General features: G+C 39.1%; 1 protein-coding gene across 2 annotated transcripts in view; it reads left to right on the forward strand.

Annotated features, from left to right (window-relative positions):
* The window catches only part of DNAH8 (dynein axonemal heavy chain 8), a 394,484-nt gene that overhangs the window by 231,103 nt on the left and 141,548 nt on the right, over window positions 1-21,833 (forward strand). For both annotated transcript variants that reach the window (XM_063707575.1, XM_019030248.4), the window contains exons 46-57: window positions 1,174-1,260; window positions 1,352-1,459; window positions 2,636-2,770; window positions 4,977-5,138; window positions 7,112-7,358; window positions 7,482-7,723; window positions 7,812-7,952; window positions 10,322-10,559; window positions 17,631-17,773; window positions 18,043-18,177; window positions 18,602-18,724; window positions 21,526-21,739. In XM_063707575.1, the coding sequence (XP_063563645.1) occupies window positions 1,174-1,260; window positions 1,352-1,459; window positions 2,636-2,770; window positions 4,977-5,138; window positions 7,112-7,358; window positions 7,482-7,723; window positions 7,812-7,952; window positions 10,322-10,559; window positions 17,631-17,773; window positions 18,043-18,177; window positions 18,602-18,724; window positions 21,526-21,739 (1,975 nt within the window). The remainder of the gene's footprint in view (window positions 1-1,173; window positions 1,261-1,351; window positions 1,460-2,635; window positions 2,771-4,976; window positions 5,139-7,111; window positions 7,359-7,481; window positions 7,724-7,811; window positions 7,953-10,321; window positions 10,560-17,630; window positions 17,774-18,042; window positions 18,178-18,601; window positions 18,725-21,525; window positions 21,740-21,833) is intronic.

A 21,833-nucleotide genomic window follows, 5' to 3' on the forward strand; every position in this document is an offset into this window, starting at 1 on the left:
TAATATTGGAAATAGCAATTAGATATTGCATTAAGCTGTGAGTAACTGAAACCTAAAAAAAATTGTAGTTTAACATGTAAGGATTCTCTTAAGATCCTTTTATGGTTCTACTCCATCATGAATTCCATCTTCAAGGTCACCTTATGAACCAAGATGCTACAGAAAGCATCTCTATTGTGTTGCAGCCAATTGACTGAGTCAACTGTCTTCAAACAACCATCAAGGATATTTCGTACAGTGTGCCCCTTTGCATCTCGCAGTGTAGAATATAATCACAGCAGCTGCAAGGCAGGCTGGGAAATGTAGTTTTTAATCTAGGTGTTGCTGTACCCAGCTTGCAAGTGGGCTCCTGTGGCTCAGGAAGGTTAAGAGGAGTATTGAGAGGCAGCCTCAACTTCTGTATTTCCAGCCCCTAGCAAGGTACCTGGCCTATTGACAGTGCCCAGTAAATGGTCAGGGACTGAAGGTTTTTAACAAACTTGCCTAAAATAACTCATTCCTGTTGGCCTTACTTGTCTTTGAATCTCCAGCCTTCCTTTGAGACTTGGGTCTGACCTCTGTTCAACCTGTTGCTTCTTAGGAGGCCTTCATTTCCTGTCTGTCTCTACTTTTGTCCATTTCAGTGTTTTTCCCATCATTCCCTTCTTTATTTCCCCTCACTGCCATCTTTATTTCTCCTCACTTCCATGGGTTTTTGTTAGCCAAAGAGCTCTGTAACTGTGGCTGCAAAGAATAATTGAAGAGATGGAATAAAAAAATGCCCAAGGAAGCTCATCAGTATAAAATCCTTAGTTTTTTTCTTCTTTCAGTAACATACTTTAGACCATAATTATCAGGTATCTATTCAGTTTTCTCTTGTATTATTTCATGTTCTTTTCTATTTTTAAGCCAGCAGACACAATTTTCTATTTTTTAAGCCAGTAGACAATTTTGCCACACAAAATTGTGTGTGACTTTATTAATATTATGAAAATGGAAATATATAAAAGGGCATATAAACATTAATAAATATACATGGTCTAATACACATTGTTTTGAGAAAACAAGAGTATTTTATGAATCTAATATTTTTCAATACCATCTTAAAATCTGAATTAGGGGTTTGAAATATATTTGTATTCAGAAATGAAAATTGTTTTAGCAATTAAAAATTAAACATATTTTAACTTTTAGAACCCTGGATATGCTGGGCGCCAGGAACTACCAGAAAACCTAAAAATCCAGTTTAGAACTGTTGCTATGATGGTTCCTGATAGACAGGTATGCACTAGGATTTAAAAGCATAATGTACTTTATGTTCTTTACTTGTTTTTCACTAAAGTTGAAAAAAACTCACTATATTAATTTTCAGATCATTATGAGAGTTAAACTCGCAAGCTGTGGTTTTCTTGAAAATGTTATCTTGGCTCAAAAATTTTACGTTCTTTACAAACTCTGTGAAGAGCAACTTACTAAACAGGTAACTTTATAGATCTGCTTTCCTCCTAGCAATAGTATTTGTTTTTTTTGCTTTGTAATTTTCCCTGATAAATACTCATCAGTGAGTTAAAATCTCATTGACTCTTTTCTAAAATGCTTTTAGAATTAATTTTACCTATTGGTTGTGTATTTTTAAGACCCTTTTATTTTGAAATAATTGTAGATTCACAGGAAGTTGCAAAGGAATGTACAGGGAGGCATGTACCCTTCACCCTGCCTTGCCTGGTGGTTGACATCTTGTAACTATAGCACAATAACAAAACCGGAAATGGACACTGAAGCAGTCCACAGAGTTTGTTAAGGTTTCATCAGTTATACATTCACTGGTGTGTGCGTGTGTGTGTGTGTGTGTGTGTGTAGTTGTATGGAATATGTAAGATATGGCTCTGTTCCATCACCACAAGGTTCCCTCATGCTACTTTATAGCCACACCCACCTCTCTCCCAAATCCCTAACCCATTAACCTTTTCTCCATGTCTAGAATTTTATTGCAAGAATGTTATGTAAACGGAATCACATAGTATGTAACCTCTTGGTTATGCATTTAAAAATCTATTGTTTGGGCCGGGTGCCATGGCTCACGTCTGTAATCCCAGCATTCTGGGAGGCCGAGGCGGGTGAATCATGAGGTCGGGAGATCGAGACCATCCTGGCTAACATGGTGAAACCCTGTCTCTACTAAAAATACAAAAAAAAAAAAAATTAGCCAGGCGTGGTGGCACGCGCCTATAATCCCAGCTACTGGGGAGGCTGAGGCAGGAGAATTGCTTGAACCCGGGAGGTGGTGGTTGCAGTGAGCCGAGGTCCCGCCACTGCACTTCAGCCTGGATGACAGAGCGAGACTCCATCTCAAAAAAAAAAAACCAAAAAAACCAAAACTGTTGTTTGTTGCTCAGACTGTATCAGACTATATTATTCTCAAAAGATATTTAAGGTGTGAATACTTACTTGATCTTGCAGCTTGGATTTTCCCATGGAATGATCATATTTCAGTCAAAGGAAGGGCAGGAAGTTGAGCTAATAAACCTTTGTGGCTTAGTCACCCCAAAACTATCGCATATAAGTATCAGAATTGACTTATATGCATAGAGTGAGCCGTGAGTCTATGTTTAGTTTTTCAATTAAACCATCTTTTTGCCCTCTTCTCCCATCTCAGGTTCATTATGACTTTGGATTGAGAAATATTCTGTCTGTATTGAGGACTCTTGGATCTCAAAAAAGAGCCAGACCAGAAGATAGTGAATTAAGCATTGTCATGAGAGGACTAAGAGATATGAACCTTTCTAAACTGGTATCTTCTCTGAATTCTCTTCTTTTCCACAATTTTAATGTTGTTTCTTTCTGTTTGGTGGACAAGTAGAGGTAGGCTGATGTTGAGCTGTGAGCACCCATAATTACAGGGATAATAAGTGTGCAAAGCTACCACTGTGCTTCCAGAAGAAAGCAAAAGACCCCATGACCTGTGTAACCAACATGGACTATAAGTGCCTCCTTTTATCAGCTGTGTGCAGTGAAACAGGTCATCAGTGGGCTTCAGCTCCAAGACTCAACCTAGTTCTCTACCATTATTCGCAAAGTGACACAAATTCTCAGCATAAGAATCTGGATTCCCAGGGAACCATGAGAACTTTTTGCTTTCTCTGTATGTGACTAGCTTATCTCAGATATATCTCTCCCAAAACATAAACATCATTTCTATTTTCCAAAAATGCATTGAAAATTTGCTGTGGAGAGCATGCTGCTTTCATGCTTATCATGGTTACAGCCTGATTTTTTTTTTTCTTTGAAACAGAGTCTCACTCAGTCACCCAGGCTGGAGTGCCGTGGTGCAATCTTGGCTCACTGCAACCTCCTCATTCCAGGCTCAAGCTATTTCCCTGCCCCAGCCTCCTGAGTAGCTGGGACTACTGGCACACACCACCATGCCTGGCTAATTTTTGTACTGTTTTGTAGAGATAGGGTTTTGCCATGTCACCCAGGCTGGTCTCAAACTCCTGGACTCAAGTGATCCACCCCACCTCAGCCTCCCAAAGTGCTGGGATTATAGGCATAAGCCACCATGCCCAGCCCAGCCCAGCCAGGTTGTTTTGAATAGCTGATGGACAGGTTCATGTGACATATAAGGATTTCTACGTGCCACATATTGTGCCCATGCCATGGGTGTACAAAGTTGAAGAAGAAACGGTTCAGGAAGCTACATTCTAGTTACAAAAACTAACATCTGTGGAGTTCATTAGTATTACAAAGTCTTTTCAGGTGTATCGTCTTATTTGAGCCTCACAGCAACTCTGTGGGGTCTGGATGGCTAGCTTGTTTATTGTCACTTCACTTATTGGGGAATGGAGACTAGAGGTTGCAGGATTCCCCCATAATCACCATCAGCTGAGAAGAGGGGACAAAAATTTATAAGATTTTCTGGTGCCAAATCCACTGCTCCTGCCAGTATACCTCACTGCCTGTATGACCAACATGGACTGTAATGGAGGCTTAGACTCCCTAAGTCACCCAGGCTGGAGTGCAGTCTAAGCCTCCCTTAGATAATGGTATTTTGGAAATTCCTAGACAAGTACTCAAGAAAGCATCAGCAAAGCCCTAGAGAATAAAGAGAAATCATAAGGGGTCAGATGTTGGGAACAGGGCAATCTATGCATTAAAGACATTGCAAATAAGGATTGGAGTCAGTGTACTCAAACCTACTGCTTATAAGAAAGGCTCAGAACACTGCCCTGATGGACTTTTCCAGCCATTGTTGGATGAAGTCATGCAGGGTTATGGCTATTTCCCCAATTTAAATAAAATATCAGTTCTTTAATTTCATGGGGTTGGGACTACAAATTATCATTTTTAAGGTTAATGCAAATGCCACTGTGAGATGCAAAGATTCATGTGATAAAGTAATGAGGTCGTACTTTGGAGCAGTAGACTGGGGCAGGATTGTAGAACACATTGAATGCTAATGAACTTTGGGTACAATGTAGATTCAGTGGTGATTGTATTAGTCTGTTCTCACACTGTTAATAAAGACAATTTATAAAGGAAAGAGGTTTGATGAACTCACAGTTCCACATGGCTGGGGAGGCCTCACAATCATGCTGGGAGGCGAATGAGGAGCAAAGTCACGTCTTTACATGGCGGCAGGCAAGAGAGCATGTGCAAGGGAACTCCCGTTTACAAAACCATCAGATCTTGTGAGACTTATTCACTATCATAAGAACAGCAGGGAAAGACTTGCCCCCATGATTCAATTACCTCTCACTGGGTCCCTCCCACGACACATGGGAGTTATGGGAGCTACAATTCCAGATGAGATTTGGGTAGGGACACAGCCAAATCATATCAGTGATATTCTGGAGAAAGTACTAGAGAATACAAGCCTGATTAGGAGAGTAATAAATGGTTATCTGGGGATGAAGTGATAAGTACTATGCACATCCCAGCTAGCTGATAAATGTTTGTTGACTGAATGAGTAAATTTATTTTAAACTATGCCACCTTAGGTTGATGAAGATGAACCCCTGTTCCTCAGCTTAATCAGTGACCTGTTCCCAGGACTGCAACTGGATAGTAATACTTATGCGGAACTGCAAAACGCAGTAGCCCATCAGGTTCAGATAGAGGGTTTGATTAACCATCCACCCTGGAACCTGAAACTCGTGCAGGTAAAGACATTTTAATCTATTATCAGTATAATGATAAGTATGTGTTAAACATTCCTGTCTGAATAGAAAAACTCATAGTTAGTCTTACTTGATGTAAATGTTAAATGAAAACATCATATATACATCATTGCAAAAAGAATACTTGGGAGGATGTGGTGGTCCTAGGAAGATAGTGTGGATTTACCCTGCCTCGCAGTACTCAAGCAGTAATTTACTGCAGTTGTTACTTATACCTGGTGACAATGTTGGGCTGAAATAGTAGGTTATAAAAACTCTAGGGGAACGGAACAACGCAGATGGCTTCTTGTGCCAATCTGGTAGTACTGGCTGCAGCTGGGTGCCTCAGTGGAGTGCAGAGCCTGAGGAATCTGGGAGTGCTATTTTGCTCCTGCTTTGTGTGTGGACATGTTATATCCTTCACCTACACTAAAACCTGAATCTTTTGACTGCATATGTTGGTGTCTTTCTGTTGATCACATTTCATCCTTGTGACAACCATCTAACCACTTGATTGGATTACCAGTAGAATCAAGAACTTGTAGCAGAGACACAGGATTAAATCTCTATGAGCTTGATGCTTTGGGAATATTTTCCAGAGCTTTTGGAAAATTAAGGAGCTGAAATTGTGGACATTGTTGAAAACTGCCTTTGAAATATTAATATAACAATTCTTATTTTAACTTACTGTTCTTGCCAGATTATAAGATGTGCAAATATCTGAGATACATCCAAATCTTACAAAGAAATATGTGCATGGGGGAAAAGTCTTTTTCATCATTCATGTACTGGAAACCATTTTAAGAGTTTAAAAAATTTCTGGGAAAACATGATTTTATATATAATATGCATACAGTATACTGAGTTTTAAAATTTTTGCCATCTCAATGGGTGGCGACTAGAATTTTGGGTTCTTTGTTGATGTCAATAACATTGCTCTTGAACATGTCAGGAACAGTGCCTCTGTTGCTTTTAAACTATAGTTTACAATGGTATTACATTTCTGTCCAAAATGTTAGGAGAATAACTCACTCTACCTCTGATCAGCTGTCAGACCTTTGACTTCTTAATTTTTTTTTTTTGAGAAAACTACAGACGGGATGTTATAACAGCGGCTCTCCATGATCCTAGCATGTCTCCTTGAATCTCTTGTACCATTTCCACGTGTCCCTGCCCAGCTTCTGTGTGTTTTCGCTTCTAATAGCAAAAGGAGGCCTGGAGCCATTTTGTTGGCAGGCACAAAGAGTAGGTGCTGCACGGGAGTTTATTTCCCATCCACCCCCAAACAAACGTCTCTAAGAGTTGATGGAGTAGGAAAATCAAGCTTGCCTGGTTCCAGGTGGAGCAATCTTTGAGGAGTAAGTTACACTCCAGTCTCCCGCGGGATCAGGCTCAAGTCTGTCCTCTACAGGGCTTTGTCCTCAATCACACCTTGCTTGGCTTCTTCCCATTCCTGTCCTGCTTTCCTCTTCTCTTACTGGTTTCTCCTGGGAGCACTCCCTGAATAAATCACTTGCACAGGAATCCTCATTCATGATGTACTTCTGAGGAATTAGAAGGTCCCTTTGAAACGGATCTTCACTGTGATGCTCTGCGTTGCTGCTTTCCACCACTAAGGGGCGATATCATCACATTGGATGCCGAGAAAGTTTGCGCATGGAACAACTGCTGGTTATAGACCAACAAACCAAAATCACAGGGAATCATCACGCAAGAAGCAAAAACTAGATGCTGAGTTAATTATTTCCAAAATGTAATTCAAGCTCCACATTGTTATTACTTTAGCACATATCGTTTTATAACGTGGTGCTCATTTGCTATGCACATCTAGTAAAACATTTTTTACAACTTAAAAATAGTGAACTAGTTACGTTAATGAAGAGCTTATTTAAAGCCTTTAATCTTCAAGTAGCTACTACGAATGTCAACAAGAGACTCATAAATTACATATTTTAATTTACTGGTTAATTTTGTAGTTATATGAGACGTCTTTGGTACGGCATGGCTTGATGACTCTTGGGCCCAGTGGTTCTGGAAAGACAACCGTTATCACGATTCTAATGAAGGCGCAAACAGAATGTGGAAGGCCTCATAGAGAAATGCGAATGAATCCAAAAGCCATTACTGCACCTCAGATGTTTGGCAGACTGGACACTGCTACCAATGACTGGACAGATGGGATTTTTTCTACTCTGTGGAGGAAAACATTAAAAGCTAAAAAAGGTATACACAAACCTCCTTTGTGATCATTTTTTCCCTGCTAGCGTATTAACACAGTATTTTTTTGATTTTTCCATTTTAATTACTTGCAGGTGAAAAGTGATTTTCTGTTTTAATTATTTTCAGGTGAAAACATTTTCCTCATTTTAGATGGTCCTGTGGATGCCATCTGGATTGAGAACTTAAATTCCGTTTTGGATGACAATAAAACTCTGACGTTAGCTAATGGAGATCGCATTCCCATGGCCCCTAGTTGTAAGCTTCTGTTTGAAGTCCACAATATCGAGAACGCCTCTCCTGCCACGGTTTCTAGGATGGGCATGGTCTATATCAGCAGCTCTGCTCTCAGCTGGAGGCCAATCTTACAGGTGGGGCAGAGAGATGGGAAGAAGAACCCTCAGAGTCTCTCCACGTTTCACTTTCTTAATAAACACAGATTCTGTTTCTTTGTTGCAGGCATGGTTGAAGAAACGCACTGCACAGGAAGCTGCTGTATTCCTGACACTGTATGAGAAAGTCTTTGAAGATACATACACATATATGAAACTAAATCTCAATCCCAAAATGCAGCTCTTGGAGTGCAACTATATTGTGCAAGTAAGATTTTTTTTGTACATTTACTACTACGATTTTGATTTTTTTTTTCACTCAGTTGCAGTTTACGGCCATCTGAAATAGAAAGTTCAGACAGTCCATAAAAATCATTTGATGATGTGGCTGTAAAAGCTCTGATAATTTTGATTTCTATTAAAGATCTTCTTAATGATCTTACTGTTTTCTCTATTATTTTCACTTCCCAGAGGGATGTTGTCAGAGGAAGGGGAATGAACTGTCTTTCCCATTGTCAGGTTTAGTGACCTGTCCCATAAAGTGTGTATAATAATGACAGTCAATAAAATATAGTAATTAATTAAATTTTAAAATAAATAAAAAATAACACATACACACACACACACACACACACACACACACACACACACACCCCAATACTGGTTCCATCCTAACAATAGAAGACTTCATTGTCTGGGCGCGGTGGCTCACAGCTGTAATCCCAGCATTTTGGGAGGCCAAGGTGGGCGGATTGCTTGAGCTCAGGAGTTTGAGACCAGCTATAGTCAATGTGGAGAAACCCCGTTTCTACAGAAATTAGCCAGGTGTAGTGGTGAGTGCCTGTAGTCCCAGCTACTTGGGAGGCTGAGGTGGGAGGATGACTTGAACCTGGAAGGTTGAGTTTGCACTGAGCCAAGATCGCAACACTGCACTCCAGCTGGGGCGACAGAGTGAGACCCTGTCTCAAAATAAATAAATAAATAAATAAATAAAAATAAATAAATAAAGTTGGTAGCTTCGTGGGAAAGAACAGAAAGGGGCCTGTTGCAATCAAGAAAACTTGGGAGGCAATTTTGGCTTTGGAAATTTAGCATATAACAGGTAAGGAAAATCTTTAAATAAAAGTCATCTGACAAGTAGTTGTAGCATTGTTTTTTCCCTTTCTTCCTTCCTTTCCTCTTTCTTTCTTTCTTCCTCTTTCTTTCTTTCTCTTTCTTTCTTTCTCTTTATCCTTCCTTCCTCCTTCTCTCTTTCTTTCTCTCTCTCTTTCTTTCTCTCTCTCTTTCTTTCTGTCTTGCTCTCTCTTTCTCCCCTCCCTCCCCTTCCCTCCCCTTTGCTCCCCTCCCCTCCCCTCCCCTCCCCTCCCCTTCCCTCCCTCTCTCTCTCTTCTTTTCTTTTCCTTTCTTTTCTTTCCTTTTCTTTCTTTTCTTTCAACAAGGTCTTGCCTGTTGCCCAGGCTGGAGTGTAGTGGTGCAATCAATCATAACTCACTGCAACCTTGAAGTCCTGGGCTTGAGCTGTCCTCCTGCCTTAGCCTTTGAAGTTGTTGGGGCTACAGGCACACAGCACCATGCCCAGCTAATTTTTAGATTTTTTGTAGAGACAGGGTCTCTGTATGTTGCCCAGGCTGGTCTAGGCTCCTGGACTCAAGCAGTCCTCCTGCCTCAGCCTCCTAAAGTGCTAGGATTGCAGGCATGAGCCACCATGCCCAGCCAGCATTCTTTATTTCCTACTCGGTTTTCCTTATTAGTCTTTGAGTTAAAACAGAATTAATCATAGATCTTCAAGGGCTCTCCTAATTCTGATCTATAGGTGATCTCTCCTTACACATTCTAGAGCTTCGATTCTCAGTTAAGAGAGTCAGTCATTTGTGGGTAGGTTAGAAACAATATATAAGGCTGAAATCAGTGAATTATTTAGTAATTACTTTAAAATGGATAATAGAATACAATATTTTATTTTGAAGTAATTTTGTTTTGAAAGACTGAGGATGTCCTACTGTAGTTGTCTTTCTGATGCTATAGGGCATTGGCACACTTTTTCTTAAAGGGCCAGGTAGTATTAATAAATATTTTAGGCTTTGCACAACTCTCTGTCTCAACCACTCAGCTTTGCTGTTGTAGCACAAAAGCAGCTAGAGACAATGCATAGGTGAATGAGTGTGACTGTGTGTGTGTTCCAGTAAAACTTTATTTACCAAACAGGTGGCCAGCCTCTAGGGCCACAGTTTGCTAAGTCCTGCAAAATGTTACAAAGAAATAGAATCTTTGATCTGGAAAATTTGGATAACTAAACTTTAGAACCAGTAGCTACCTTAGCTGCTAACATCGAGTCTAGGCCTTTTGCTTTCCCAGTAGGAAACTGAGACTCAGAGAGGTCAGTGGGATGAGCTGGGGGTTGAAACCACAGTAGCAGATTTTCAGTTCAGCATCCTTTGTGCTAGACCATGCTGCCTGTCTAAAACAGGATAGCCTTTCTTCTACGTGCTGTTGGCTGTAGGATGGTGATCAAGCAATAGCTTGAGATATATCTATTTTTCTTCTCTCTTCCTTCCTCCTTTTAATTTTACTATTATTTACAATTTTTTATTTTCAAAATTTTAATTTAAAAATTCATTTTATTTGAAACATTTTCAGTCTCTCAATCTTCTGGAAGGGTTAATTCCCTCCAAAGAAGAAGGCGGTGTTTCCTGTGTCGAACATCTTCATAAATTATTTGTGTTTGGCCTAATGTGGAGTTTAGGAGCCCTTCTGGAATTGGAAAGCAGAGAAAAGCTTGAAGCCTTCTTACGGCAGCATGAAAGCAAGTTGGACTTACCAGAAATAGCTAAAGGCTCAAATCAAACCATGTATGAGTTTTATGTTACTGATTATGGTAAGCCCACTGAACTATACCTTAAATGAAATGACTTTTTTTTCAAATGAGAAAATATAAGCTTTTATAAACTCTTCTATGAGAGAATATTAAAACAATTATGAAAACATAATTGTTAATACCATTTTGAAAAGAGCATGTATTTGAAAGAGAGTGGAATTTTGCGTATGAATTGTGCCCGAAACTGATATTGAGACTCTTGACTTCTCCTTTTGGAGTGGGCTCAGTAAAATCTGGCATAAATAAGTTAGTAATACCTTGTACATCATCTACTTTCTAATGCTGGAATAGGTAAGGTAGCAGCGTGGAGAACACAGATTCTTCATGATGCAAAGCATGCTAATACACATAATGGATCAGCCCCACACTTCCCCTGTTGGGAATGCCAGAATGAGTAGAGAATGAACGTAGCAGATTCCTCAAGGTCCAGCACTGTCACCTTAGCCCCCCAGCCTTCCATGTATGGCCGGGCCCAGCTCACTGCTCCTTAAAAGAAATGCCTTTGAACTTGGTGCTTTCATCCAGAGCCCAGGCCCTAATTCTTCAAAGTTCCAAAGAGGAAAAATATGCTTCCTAAAAACTCTAATTACCTCTGGTTCTTCCTAAAAACTCAAAAACAGCAATAGTCTTTTGTTTGTTTGTTTTAATGAATAAACTGAAGGACAACTAGAGCAGGAGAGTAGACAGCAATAGCCAAATTTTGAAAGCAAGAAAGCAGTAAGGTAAGTGGCAGTCAATTTAGCACACTGGCAGTGGGAAGAGCTGAGAAGCAATTGAGAAGCGCACATCACAGGACATTCAAAGGGCTCAGGAAGTGGAAACTGGGGCAAAAGTTGAGCTAAAAACCACAGGGCTGGTTATAAGTCTGTTTGAGAAAAAGACCTCCTGGGCCGCTTTCCAAAGCCCTGCTGCCAGACAATCGGCCTTCCCCACACTGGCAAGACTAAAGAGTTACTGTTTGAATAGTGTAAAATAGAGGGTTTCCTAGACCTGGGGACACCAGGCACATTTAAGAGTGGGAGAATCATACCGAAACTGGGGATTAAGTGGAAATATGTGTTTGAAAGGGACTGAGATAAATAAATTTTTTCAGTGGGCCATCTTTAACCAGAATGGCCAATAATTCTATTACATGTGTTAGATGCTGCTAAAGGTTTGAGATGGCAAAAGGGCACTCTAACTCAAAATGCAAACTAACAAAGGAATCTTTAAATCTAGATATGCACTCCCTTAGAATCCAGAGCCAAGCTCCTCCACAGCGCTGCCTTCTGAGCAGCCAGAGTTCTATGATGTTTAAAGGTTCAGATTGCCTCCCTCTGAGCGCCTTGTCGTTATTCAGAGGCCGGGCCCCAAGTTACTCAGAGAGTGAAATTCATCAGCAGCAATTTTCCAACCGTGGCGGAGCCTTGGTTAGGGGATTGAGATGGCATCTAATAAGGAAGCCAATAAAATAATTACCTTCCTCTGTGCCATCAAAAATATGCATTGCCACATTTCTTAAAGAGCAGTCCAGTGATGTTTGTGACATTTTCTTCCAAGTAGCTAGGACTGGTTCTGTAAGTTTAGACAATGATGTTTTCTTATTTTTAATGGAGATGTTAACAAAAGGTTGACAACAATCTAGACTCATATTCCTTCTTCAAGGTGGTCCTGAAGTGGTCTGTTGACTAAAATATTGAGGGGTTGCAGGCATTCAATCTTGCCACCCTAAATAACTACTTTTGATGAAATTTATTTGCCCGAGCCTTTGTGGCCACGAAATGAACTAAGATATTATGCACTTAGTGGTTATTTAGGGCCCTAACATGTCCACTCAGCTGACTTCTAGCCAGCCCGTTCTTAACTCATTCTTCATCCATCCTTTTAATTTTTTTATGGACATTAACATCTTTGGAGAAGACTTCATTCATAGATTTAAAATTAAGTAAGGAGACTTATGCTTCCAGACAAGATGGAGTAATGGGGACTGGGTTTAACCTCTTATATTAAAAAAATAGAAAACTGGACAAAATGTGTAAGACGGTTTTTTTTCAGAGATTGGACAACAGGCACTACCGGACTGAAATCACGGAGGGAAGTGAAACAAGGTGATTGCATTAGTTTATTGCATGGATGCAGTTTCTAGCAGCAGCTCAGGGAGGGGAAGATCAAATAGAATTGGCTGTCTCACCAAATGAGAAGGCAGAGGTTGATTTGGGAGAGGCCAAGGTGGCTGGAATTTGCAGGGCAGAGCACCAGAGAGGAGAAATCTGCACAAGGAGGAAGTGTCAGAGAATAACAGAAACAGATAGACAAGTCCACAGTTATACTAAAGGTGTCAATATTTTGAATAATTGATAGAACAAATAGACAAAATTAGTAAATATATGGAAGACTTTAACAACACTATCAATACCCTGAATTCAAAATTATAGAATGCTTCAGCCCAAAACAGCAGAATATACATTTTTTTCCAGTGCACAGAAAACACTTACCAAGATATTCTGGGTCATATAACAATTCTCGATAGGGAGACTTTACAGCACTTTATGTCTTTACTAGAAAAGAAGAAAGGTCTCAAAACAATGATTTCAACTTCTTCCTTAATAAGTTAGAAAAAGAAAAGCAAATTAAACCCAAAGTAAGCAGAAGAAAGAACCATGATCAAAGCAGAAATCAATGAAACAAAAAATAGAACAGCAACAGAAAAAAATCAGTGAAACAAAAAGATGGATCTGAAAAGATCAAAAAAACAAATAAATCTCTTATTAGAGACATCAGAACAAAAGAGAAGACATACATTACCATAGTCAAGGATGAAAGAGAGAACATCACTACAGTCCTCACAAACATTAGAAACATGACGTGAGTATATTAGAAACAACTTTACAAGAACACATTTGACAATGAAGATGAAATGGACAAATTTCTTGAAAGATATAAACTACCAACCATCATCAAGAAGAACTAGATATTGCACAGCATGCTAAATATAGTTAATAACTGTGTTGTACATTTCAAAATTGCTAAGAGAGTAAATTTCAAATATTTTCAACACAAAAAAAGATAAGCATTTGAGGTGATAGATATGTTAATTCGCTTATAATAATTCCACATGATATGTTAATTCACTTGTAATAATTCCATATTGTATCCATAAACCACAACATTTTGTTCCCCATAAATATATACAATTATAAATTGTCAATTTACAATAAAATTTAAAAAGAAGAAATAGATATCCTAAATAGCCCTATATCTACTAAAGAAATTGAATTTGTAGTTAAAAACCTTCCCACAAAGAAAAACACCAGGCCAAGATGATTTTATTGGTGAATTCGACTAAATATTTAAGGAAGAAATAATACCAACTGTACACAAACTCTTCCAAAAGATATAAAACGTACAATAGGAAGAAACATTTCCCAGCCCATTTCATAAGGACAGTGTTACCCTGATGCGAAAACCAGAGAAAGACATTCCAAGAAAAACAAAAACAAAAACAAAAAAAAACTATAGACCAATATTCCTCAGGAACATTGATGAAAATTTCTTAATAAAATTATAACAAATCCAATAGCATACAAAAGTCCAACTGTGGCTTTTATTCTAGAAATGGAAGATCAACATTCAAAAACTGACCAATATAATCTGCCATATTAGGCTAAAAACTAAGCAAGCCATAAACAGTCATCTAAATGAATGAAGAAAAGCATTTGGCAAAATTTGACACTCTTTTGTGATGAAATAGGAACTTTATCATCTGACAACATCTACAAAATACCTACAGCTAACATTATACGGAATGGTAAACAACTAAATACTTCCTTCCCAATATCAAGAACACAACAAGGACGTCTTTCTCACCTCTATTCAATTTCATTTCTATTCAACATCGTACTAGAGGTTCTAGCCAGTGCAGTGGGGGGAAAATCAAATGTCTATAGATTAGAAAAGAACAAATAAAGTTCTCTTTATTTGCAGATGACATGACCATCTGTGGAATCTTCAAAAAGTTATTAGAACTACTAAAGGATTCTAGCAAGGTCACAGGACAAAAGGGCCATACATTTGATAAGTTATATTTCTATATGCTCACAACAAACAATTGAAAATTGAACTTTAAGAATACCAGTTAAAATAGAACCCAAGGCTGGGTGTGGGGGCTCACACCTGTAATCCCAGTACTTTGGGAGGCCGAGTGGGGCAGCTCACCTGAGGTCAGGAGTTCAAGACCAGCCTGGCCAACATGGTGAAACCCCGTATCTACTAAAAAAAAAAACAAAAAAATTAGCCAGGTGTTGTGGTATATGCCTGTAAGCACAGCTACTCAGGAGGCTGAGGCATGAGAATAGCTTGAATCTGGGAGGTGGAGGTTGCAGTAAGCTGAGATTGTGCCACTGCACTCCGGCCTGGGAGACAGAGTGAGACTCTGTTTTAAAAACACACAAACAAAAATAGAATCCAAAAAAAGAATACTTAGGAATAAATTTAATAAAATACGTGTAAGATCTGTATACTAAAACTGTAAAACTGCGCTGAGAGAAGCTAAAGAAGGCCCAAATAAGGGGACAGATCTTATTTAAACATTATTTAAAGATTATTTCCTATTTGAAATAGCAAAATCTAGCCAGTGCGATGGGGGAAAAATCCCTTTTGCTGTTTAAAAGTCACTATTAAGAAAATGAAAAACCCAGCCACAGACTGTAAAGAACTATTTGAAACATATATATCTGATAAAAAAATTTATCCAGAATATGTAAAGAACTCCTCTAATCCAATAACTATCAATAGGCAACCAATCTAAATTTTAAAATGGGGAGGAAATTTCAGTTGATACTTTGCTAAATAAGATATGTGAAAGGTGAAGAAAGCATGTGAAAGATATTTAACATCATTGGTTGTCAGGGAAATGCAAATTAAAACTCCAATGGGGTCTGGGTGCAGTGGCTCATGCCTGTAATCCCAACACTTTGGGAGGCCAAGGCGAGTAGATCACTTGAAGTCAGCACTTCGAGACCAGCCTGGCCAGCATGGTGAAACCCCGTCTCTACTAAAAATACAAAAATCAGCTGTGCGTGGTGGCGGGTGCCTGTAATCCCAGCTACTCAGGAGGCTGAGGCAGGAAAATTGCTTGAACCCGGAGATGGAGGCTGCAGTGAGCTGAGATCGCACCACTACACTCCAGTCTGGGCCACAGAGGCAGACCTTGCTTCAAAAAAAACAAAAACAAAACCCCGCACAATGGATATCATCACACAGCCACTGGAATGTCTACAGTTAAAAAGGTTAATAATGCCAAATATTGGTGCTATAATAGAGCACCTAGAGCCCTCATATGCTACAGAATGGCACAGCCACTTTGGAAAATAGTTTGGCAGTGTTTTAGAAGTTAAACATACTCATTTTTGCTTACTTTCTCAAGAAAACATGAAATTGGGGTTATTACTCCAGTGATGAGTATTTGTTCATCATTGTTTCACCAATATCAATGTATGCTTTCTTTCCATGCATTCTGTGTACACAGTAACTTTTGGGTATAATTCTGAATCATTGTATAATCTTTTTGAAGACATTTAAAATAGAGGCTAAACGTATCAATGAAAGTAATTCAATTTGAATGGCAGTGATAGGAATAACGCCAATACAAGTTTGCCTAGCAACAGCAATGGTACAGTACCATAGGTTGTAAGGAACATCCAGAGATGCTAAAATGTAAATAAATTTTTGAAATCAATGTTTTTTTTTTTTTTTTTTTGAGACGGAGTTTCGCTCTTGTTGCCCACGCTGGAGTGCAATGGCACGATCTTGGCTCACCACAACCTCCGCCTCCCGGGTTCAAGTGATTCTCCTGCCTCAGCCTCCCGAGTAGCTGGGATTACAGGCATGCACCACCAGGCCTGGCTAATTTTGTATTTTTAGTAGAGACAGGGTTTCTCCACGTTGGTCAGGCTGGTCGCACTTCCAACCTCAGCTGATCCACCTGCCTCAGCCTCCCAAAGTGCTGGGTTTACAGGCGTCAGCCACTGTGCCCGGACTTGAAATCAATTTCTTATGGCAAATACTCTGTATCTAGTAAACGGTTGACTCTTTTTTTGGTCTTTCCCATCTTTTCAGTTGATGTGGCTTTTCTGCTAGGCATCCATTACATTACTGGTTTTACCACCAGCTGATTTTAATTCCATTTCAGGCAAGGTTTCTCCAGATGGGTGAGTTAGCAATTTAAAAGCCAATTTACAAAAAATAACAGATGCCGGAGAGGTTGTGGAGAAAAGGAAATGCTTCTACACTGCTAGTGGGAATGTAAATTAGTGCAGCCATTATGGAAAGCAGTTTGGTGATTTCTCAAAGAACTTAAACCAGACCTGCCATCTGACCCACCAATCTCATTATTGGGTATTATACTCAAAGGAACATAAATCATTCTACCATAAAGACACATGCATGCATATGTTCATTGAAGCACTATTCACAATAGCAAAGACATGGAATCAACTTAGATGCCCATCAGTGTTAGACTGGATAAAGAAAATTTGGTACACATACACCATGGAATACTATGCAGCCATAAAAAATATGAGATTATGTCCTTTGAAGAAACATGGATGGAGCTGGAAGCCATTATCCTAAGCAGACTAACTCAGGAATAGAAAATCAAATACTGTGTATTTTCAATTATAAGTGGGAGCTAAATATTGAGTACACAGGGACGCAAAGAAAGGAACAACAGACACTGGGGCCTACTTGAGGGTTGGGGGTGGGAGAAGGGTGAGGATCAAAACACTACTTATTGGGTACTATGCTTATCACCTGGTGATGAAATAGTCTGTACGACAAACCCCTGTATATCTAACAGACCTGCACATGTATCCCTGAACCTAAAAGTTTTTTTAAAAGCTGACTTTATAAAAAAAAGGCAAAACAAATTATCAAATGCCGTAGACATAAGATAAGCAGATATATTAACATGTTTTAGGAAAACATTTTAAATGTTTATATGAGTCTATTGATTGTTTATTGCACTTAACATTTTTGTATTATAACTTTCACAGAATATGGTTCTATTAAGATGAAATTTTACTTATTATATAGGTGATTGGGAGCACTGGAATAAGAAACTTCAGCCTTATTATTATCCAACTGACAGTATTCCGGAATATTCATCAATTTTGGTTCCAAATGTTGACAATATTAGAACAAATTTTTTGATAGACACCATTGCAAAACAACATAAAGTAAGTTTAATAGATAGTTCCTTAAATAATCACAAACCATCCATGGCCACGGGAATATGCACCCATATTTTCTTCCAGCACTTTTATAGTACACATTTTACATTTAAATCTGTAATACAACTGGGACTTATTTTGATGGTAGATGTAATTCTAAAAAGTTATTAAAAATTAGTTGTATTAATTTATAGAAGACTAGCCCATAGAATCATAAGATGTTTGAAACTAAACAAGTTGTAACACATTTCAACACTATTATCCTATGATTGCAGGCTGTTTTGCTCACAGGAGAGCAGGGAACTGCAAAAACTGTCATGGTTAAGGCCTATTTGAAAAAATATGATCCTGAAGTGCAGCTATCCAAAAGTCTAAACTTTTCATCTGCCACAGAACCAATGATGTTTCAGGTGAAATCCATCATTTGCTGTAATATTATAAACATAATTATAAACATTTTAGATTAGTGGTTACAATAAAATGTGTATGCATATAAAATGTGAAGATATTATATATTCAAAAGAAATCATGCTGCACTTGGCATTCAGCTATTTAGCTTTCCTAAGGCTAAGGTTGAAGGCAAATCCAAATAGCATACTTTGACCTAATATTGAGACTGCAGCTGAACTTTGGAGCATATCTACTGTAATGTAAATGAAGGATAAAACTCCAATGCCTTATTTTAAAAAATTTAACAACATATATTTTAATAATTATATGTATACTTATTAAATGCGTAAGTAAATTATATTCTACTCTGACAAGAATGCTCATTATTTTTAGAAGTATGGATTAAAATCTAACGCATAAGACAAAACGTTTCCTTCTGTCTAGAGAACAATTGAAAGCTACGTGGATAAGCGAATGGGAAGCACATATGGACCACCAGGAGGGAGAAAAATGACTGTATTTATTGATGATATTAATATGCCTGTGATTAATGAGTGGGGAGATCAGGTATGGCTGAAATATCTCATATAGATGATCCTGAATTTGTATTTTTATGTATGTATGTATGTATATATATATAAATGTTAATAACTTTGTTAAAAACTTTATGTTTTTAAGTCTACTGCCAATCCTCAGTCTTTTTCTGACTTCTCTGTTACAGCTGAGTTTCTCCTTTCTTAAATCCCTATGTGTTTTTTTCTTTTTGTTTTTGTTTTTTTATTATACTTTAAGTTTTAGGGTACATGTGCACAACACGCAGGTTTGTTACATATGTATACATGTGCCATGTTGGTGTGCTGCACCCATTAACTCGTCATTTAACATTTTGAGACGGAGTCTCGCTCTCTCACTCAAGCTCGAGTGCAGTGGCATGATCTCAGCTCACTGCAAGCTCCACCTCCCGGGCTCAAGCAATTCTCCCTTCCTCAGCCACCTGAGTAGCTGGGATAACATGTGCCTGCCACCACGCCTGGCTAATTTTTGTATTTTTAGTAGAGAGACGGTTTCACCATGTTGGCCAGGCTGGTCTTGAACTCCTGACCTCAGATGATCCGCCCGCCTCGGCCTCCCAAAGTGCTGGGATTACAGGCATGAGCCATCACACCTGTCTCCTACGTGGTTTTCTACAGCAAATGCCTCCTCTCTCTTTGGCTACTGGACTTCAGTGTCCTTTCTTAGCTCCTCTCTTCTGCCTTTCTGCAGGGTTACATCCTTGCTCTAACCTCTTATTATGCATAATTTCCGAGGAGTACGTGATGTTCAAAAAAAACAAAAACAAAAAATGAAAAACCCAACAACTATTTATTTATTTATTTAACTGTGCCACACACTGTGGTCCTAGTTGTGATCATCCATCCACCCAGGTCATTCCCCATTAGAAGACCTCACCGGTGTTGCCAGAAGTCCGCATGCTCCTGGTGGAATCCCCAACATTTTCCTCCCACCGACCTACACTGCCTCATTGACACCATCTACTTTGGCTCTACCACGACAGGTCCCATTTTGCTCTTTATCCCTATTCACCTCAGACACCACTAGAAGCTCAGTACTCATCCTGAGGCGAAAAACCAAACAGTTCTGTATGGCCTGTGTCTGCTCCAAGGCAGACAGACCTCAGCAGTTCCTGGAAGGTGAGGAGGGTGGAGGCATGTTTAGATCAGGTTCATGCTTATCTTCCATAAGCTGAAGCACTCCTGAATTCCAAACTCACGTATCCAACTAGGGATGTCTGGTTGGATGGCAAACTTAACACCTCCAACACCTGCTCCTCCAACAGTCTTCTCTCTCTCAGCAAATAGCACCTCCACAGTCACTCTGTCGGAAAATCACGTTGGCTGTATCTTCACACTGTATCTGAAATTTGACCACTACTCATCACCTCCACTGCTACCACCTGGCACCACCCACCACCAGCTCTCTTCTTGATCATTACAAATGCCTCCTCACTGCCTCTTGTTTCCCTTACCCTTCTCAGCTTGTTCTCACATCATCAACAAATGAAAACAAGAGTTAGATCACGACACACTCTTCTGGTCAACATCCTCCAAAGAGACTTGTAGAATATAAATACCAAAATCCTTACCATGATCCAAGACTCTACACATTTTGACCTCCTCTCCCTCTTCCCATGACTCTTGGCTTCCACCACATTTACTTATCTTTGTATACGCCGGATATGGTGTTCACTCAGTACCTCTGCATTTGCAGTTTCCTCTGCCTAGAGTGCTCTTCCCCTAGGTATCGAACTGGCTTACTTTCTCACCTTCTTCAGGTCTTGGCTTATATATCATGTCAGGTGAAGCCTCCCCTGCTGTCCTTGAGTCACACCCTTGAGCCCCTCCTATATTCTACAAAAGTCTTAGAATTTTGTATGTATTTTATTTACATATCAACATGCATCTGTACATCTTGTCTCTCACCACTAGAATGTGTGCTTCATGAGGACAGAAAATTTTGTCTATGCTACAAGAGAGGCTGGCACCCAGTAGTCATTCATGAAATGTTGGTTAGTTGAAAGACGGTTATATTTGAGGTGCTTGTGTGATATCCACTAAGAGATGCTCAATAGAGACTTGAATATACAGGTGTAGAGCTTAGAAGAGAATCTGAAGCTAGAGTTATAGATATGAGATTCTTTAGAATATAGGGTTGAGATAGCATTTCCTGGAACAATGAGAAGAGGAAAGAGCCCAGGATGGAACCCTGGAGAACAGTTACATGTGAGGGATGAGTGGACAACGAGTGGCTTAGGAAGTGATCCCAGAGCCCTGAGATGGACCTGGAAAAAAAACAAGCCTCTGAAACCAAGAGAGGTAACATTTCCAAGGAGGGGGTTGGCAGTGTTGGAGGCTGCAGAGAAGATAAGATGAGAACATAAAACCAAAAGCCAAAACAGTAATATAATATTGAAAGCTCAGGACAGAAACCATCCTACATTCTGATCTAAAGGTTTTTAAGTGTGGAATATTGAGTATGAAAGATGTCTACAGTAAAACTTGTTGTAACTTGGAGTATTAATGTAATTTAACCAAATATCTTATAACTCACGTATCTAAATTTATTTGGAAATTAGTTTGATCCATGTGGTGAAAGGCACCTTGGACTTGGACCATGCATGTGTTACGATCTAGAGTTCATGGGTGACATCATTTAAGTCAAATTACCTTGAAGGTGATCATCGACATTCACAAACACTTCGTTGATAAGAGTTTAATGTTTTCTTCTAATCTCATTTCTACTATTTTATTGAAGTTATGGAGGAATATGATAGTGATATGTTACAAAAATATTGCTGTGTGAAATTTCAGATAACTAATGAGATTGTGCGGCAGATGATGGAAATGGAAGGAATGTACAGCTTGGACAAGCCTGGAGACTTCACTACTATTGTTGATGTGCAGCTCATAGCAGCAATGATCCACCCTGGAGGTGGTCGAAATGATATTCCACAACGTTTAAAAAGACAATTTACTGTGTTTAATTGTACATTGCCTTCAAATGCTTCAATAGACAAAATTTTTGGTATGAATATTCTTAGCGTTTATTTTATTGCATTACATAATGGACATAAACCACACAAAATTTCATTTAAGAGACAAAAAGGCTCTGTCTAAAG

This window comes from Gorilla gorilla, chromosome 5 (assembly GCF_029281585.2).
Source record: "Gorilla gorilla gorilla isolate KB3781 chromosome 5, NHGRI_mGorGor1-v2.1_pri, whole genome shotgun sequence".
NCBI classification, from domain to species: domain Eukaryota; kingdom Metazoa; phylum Chordata; class Mammalia; order Primates; family Hominidae; genus Gorilla; species Gorilla gorilla.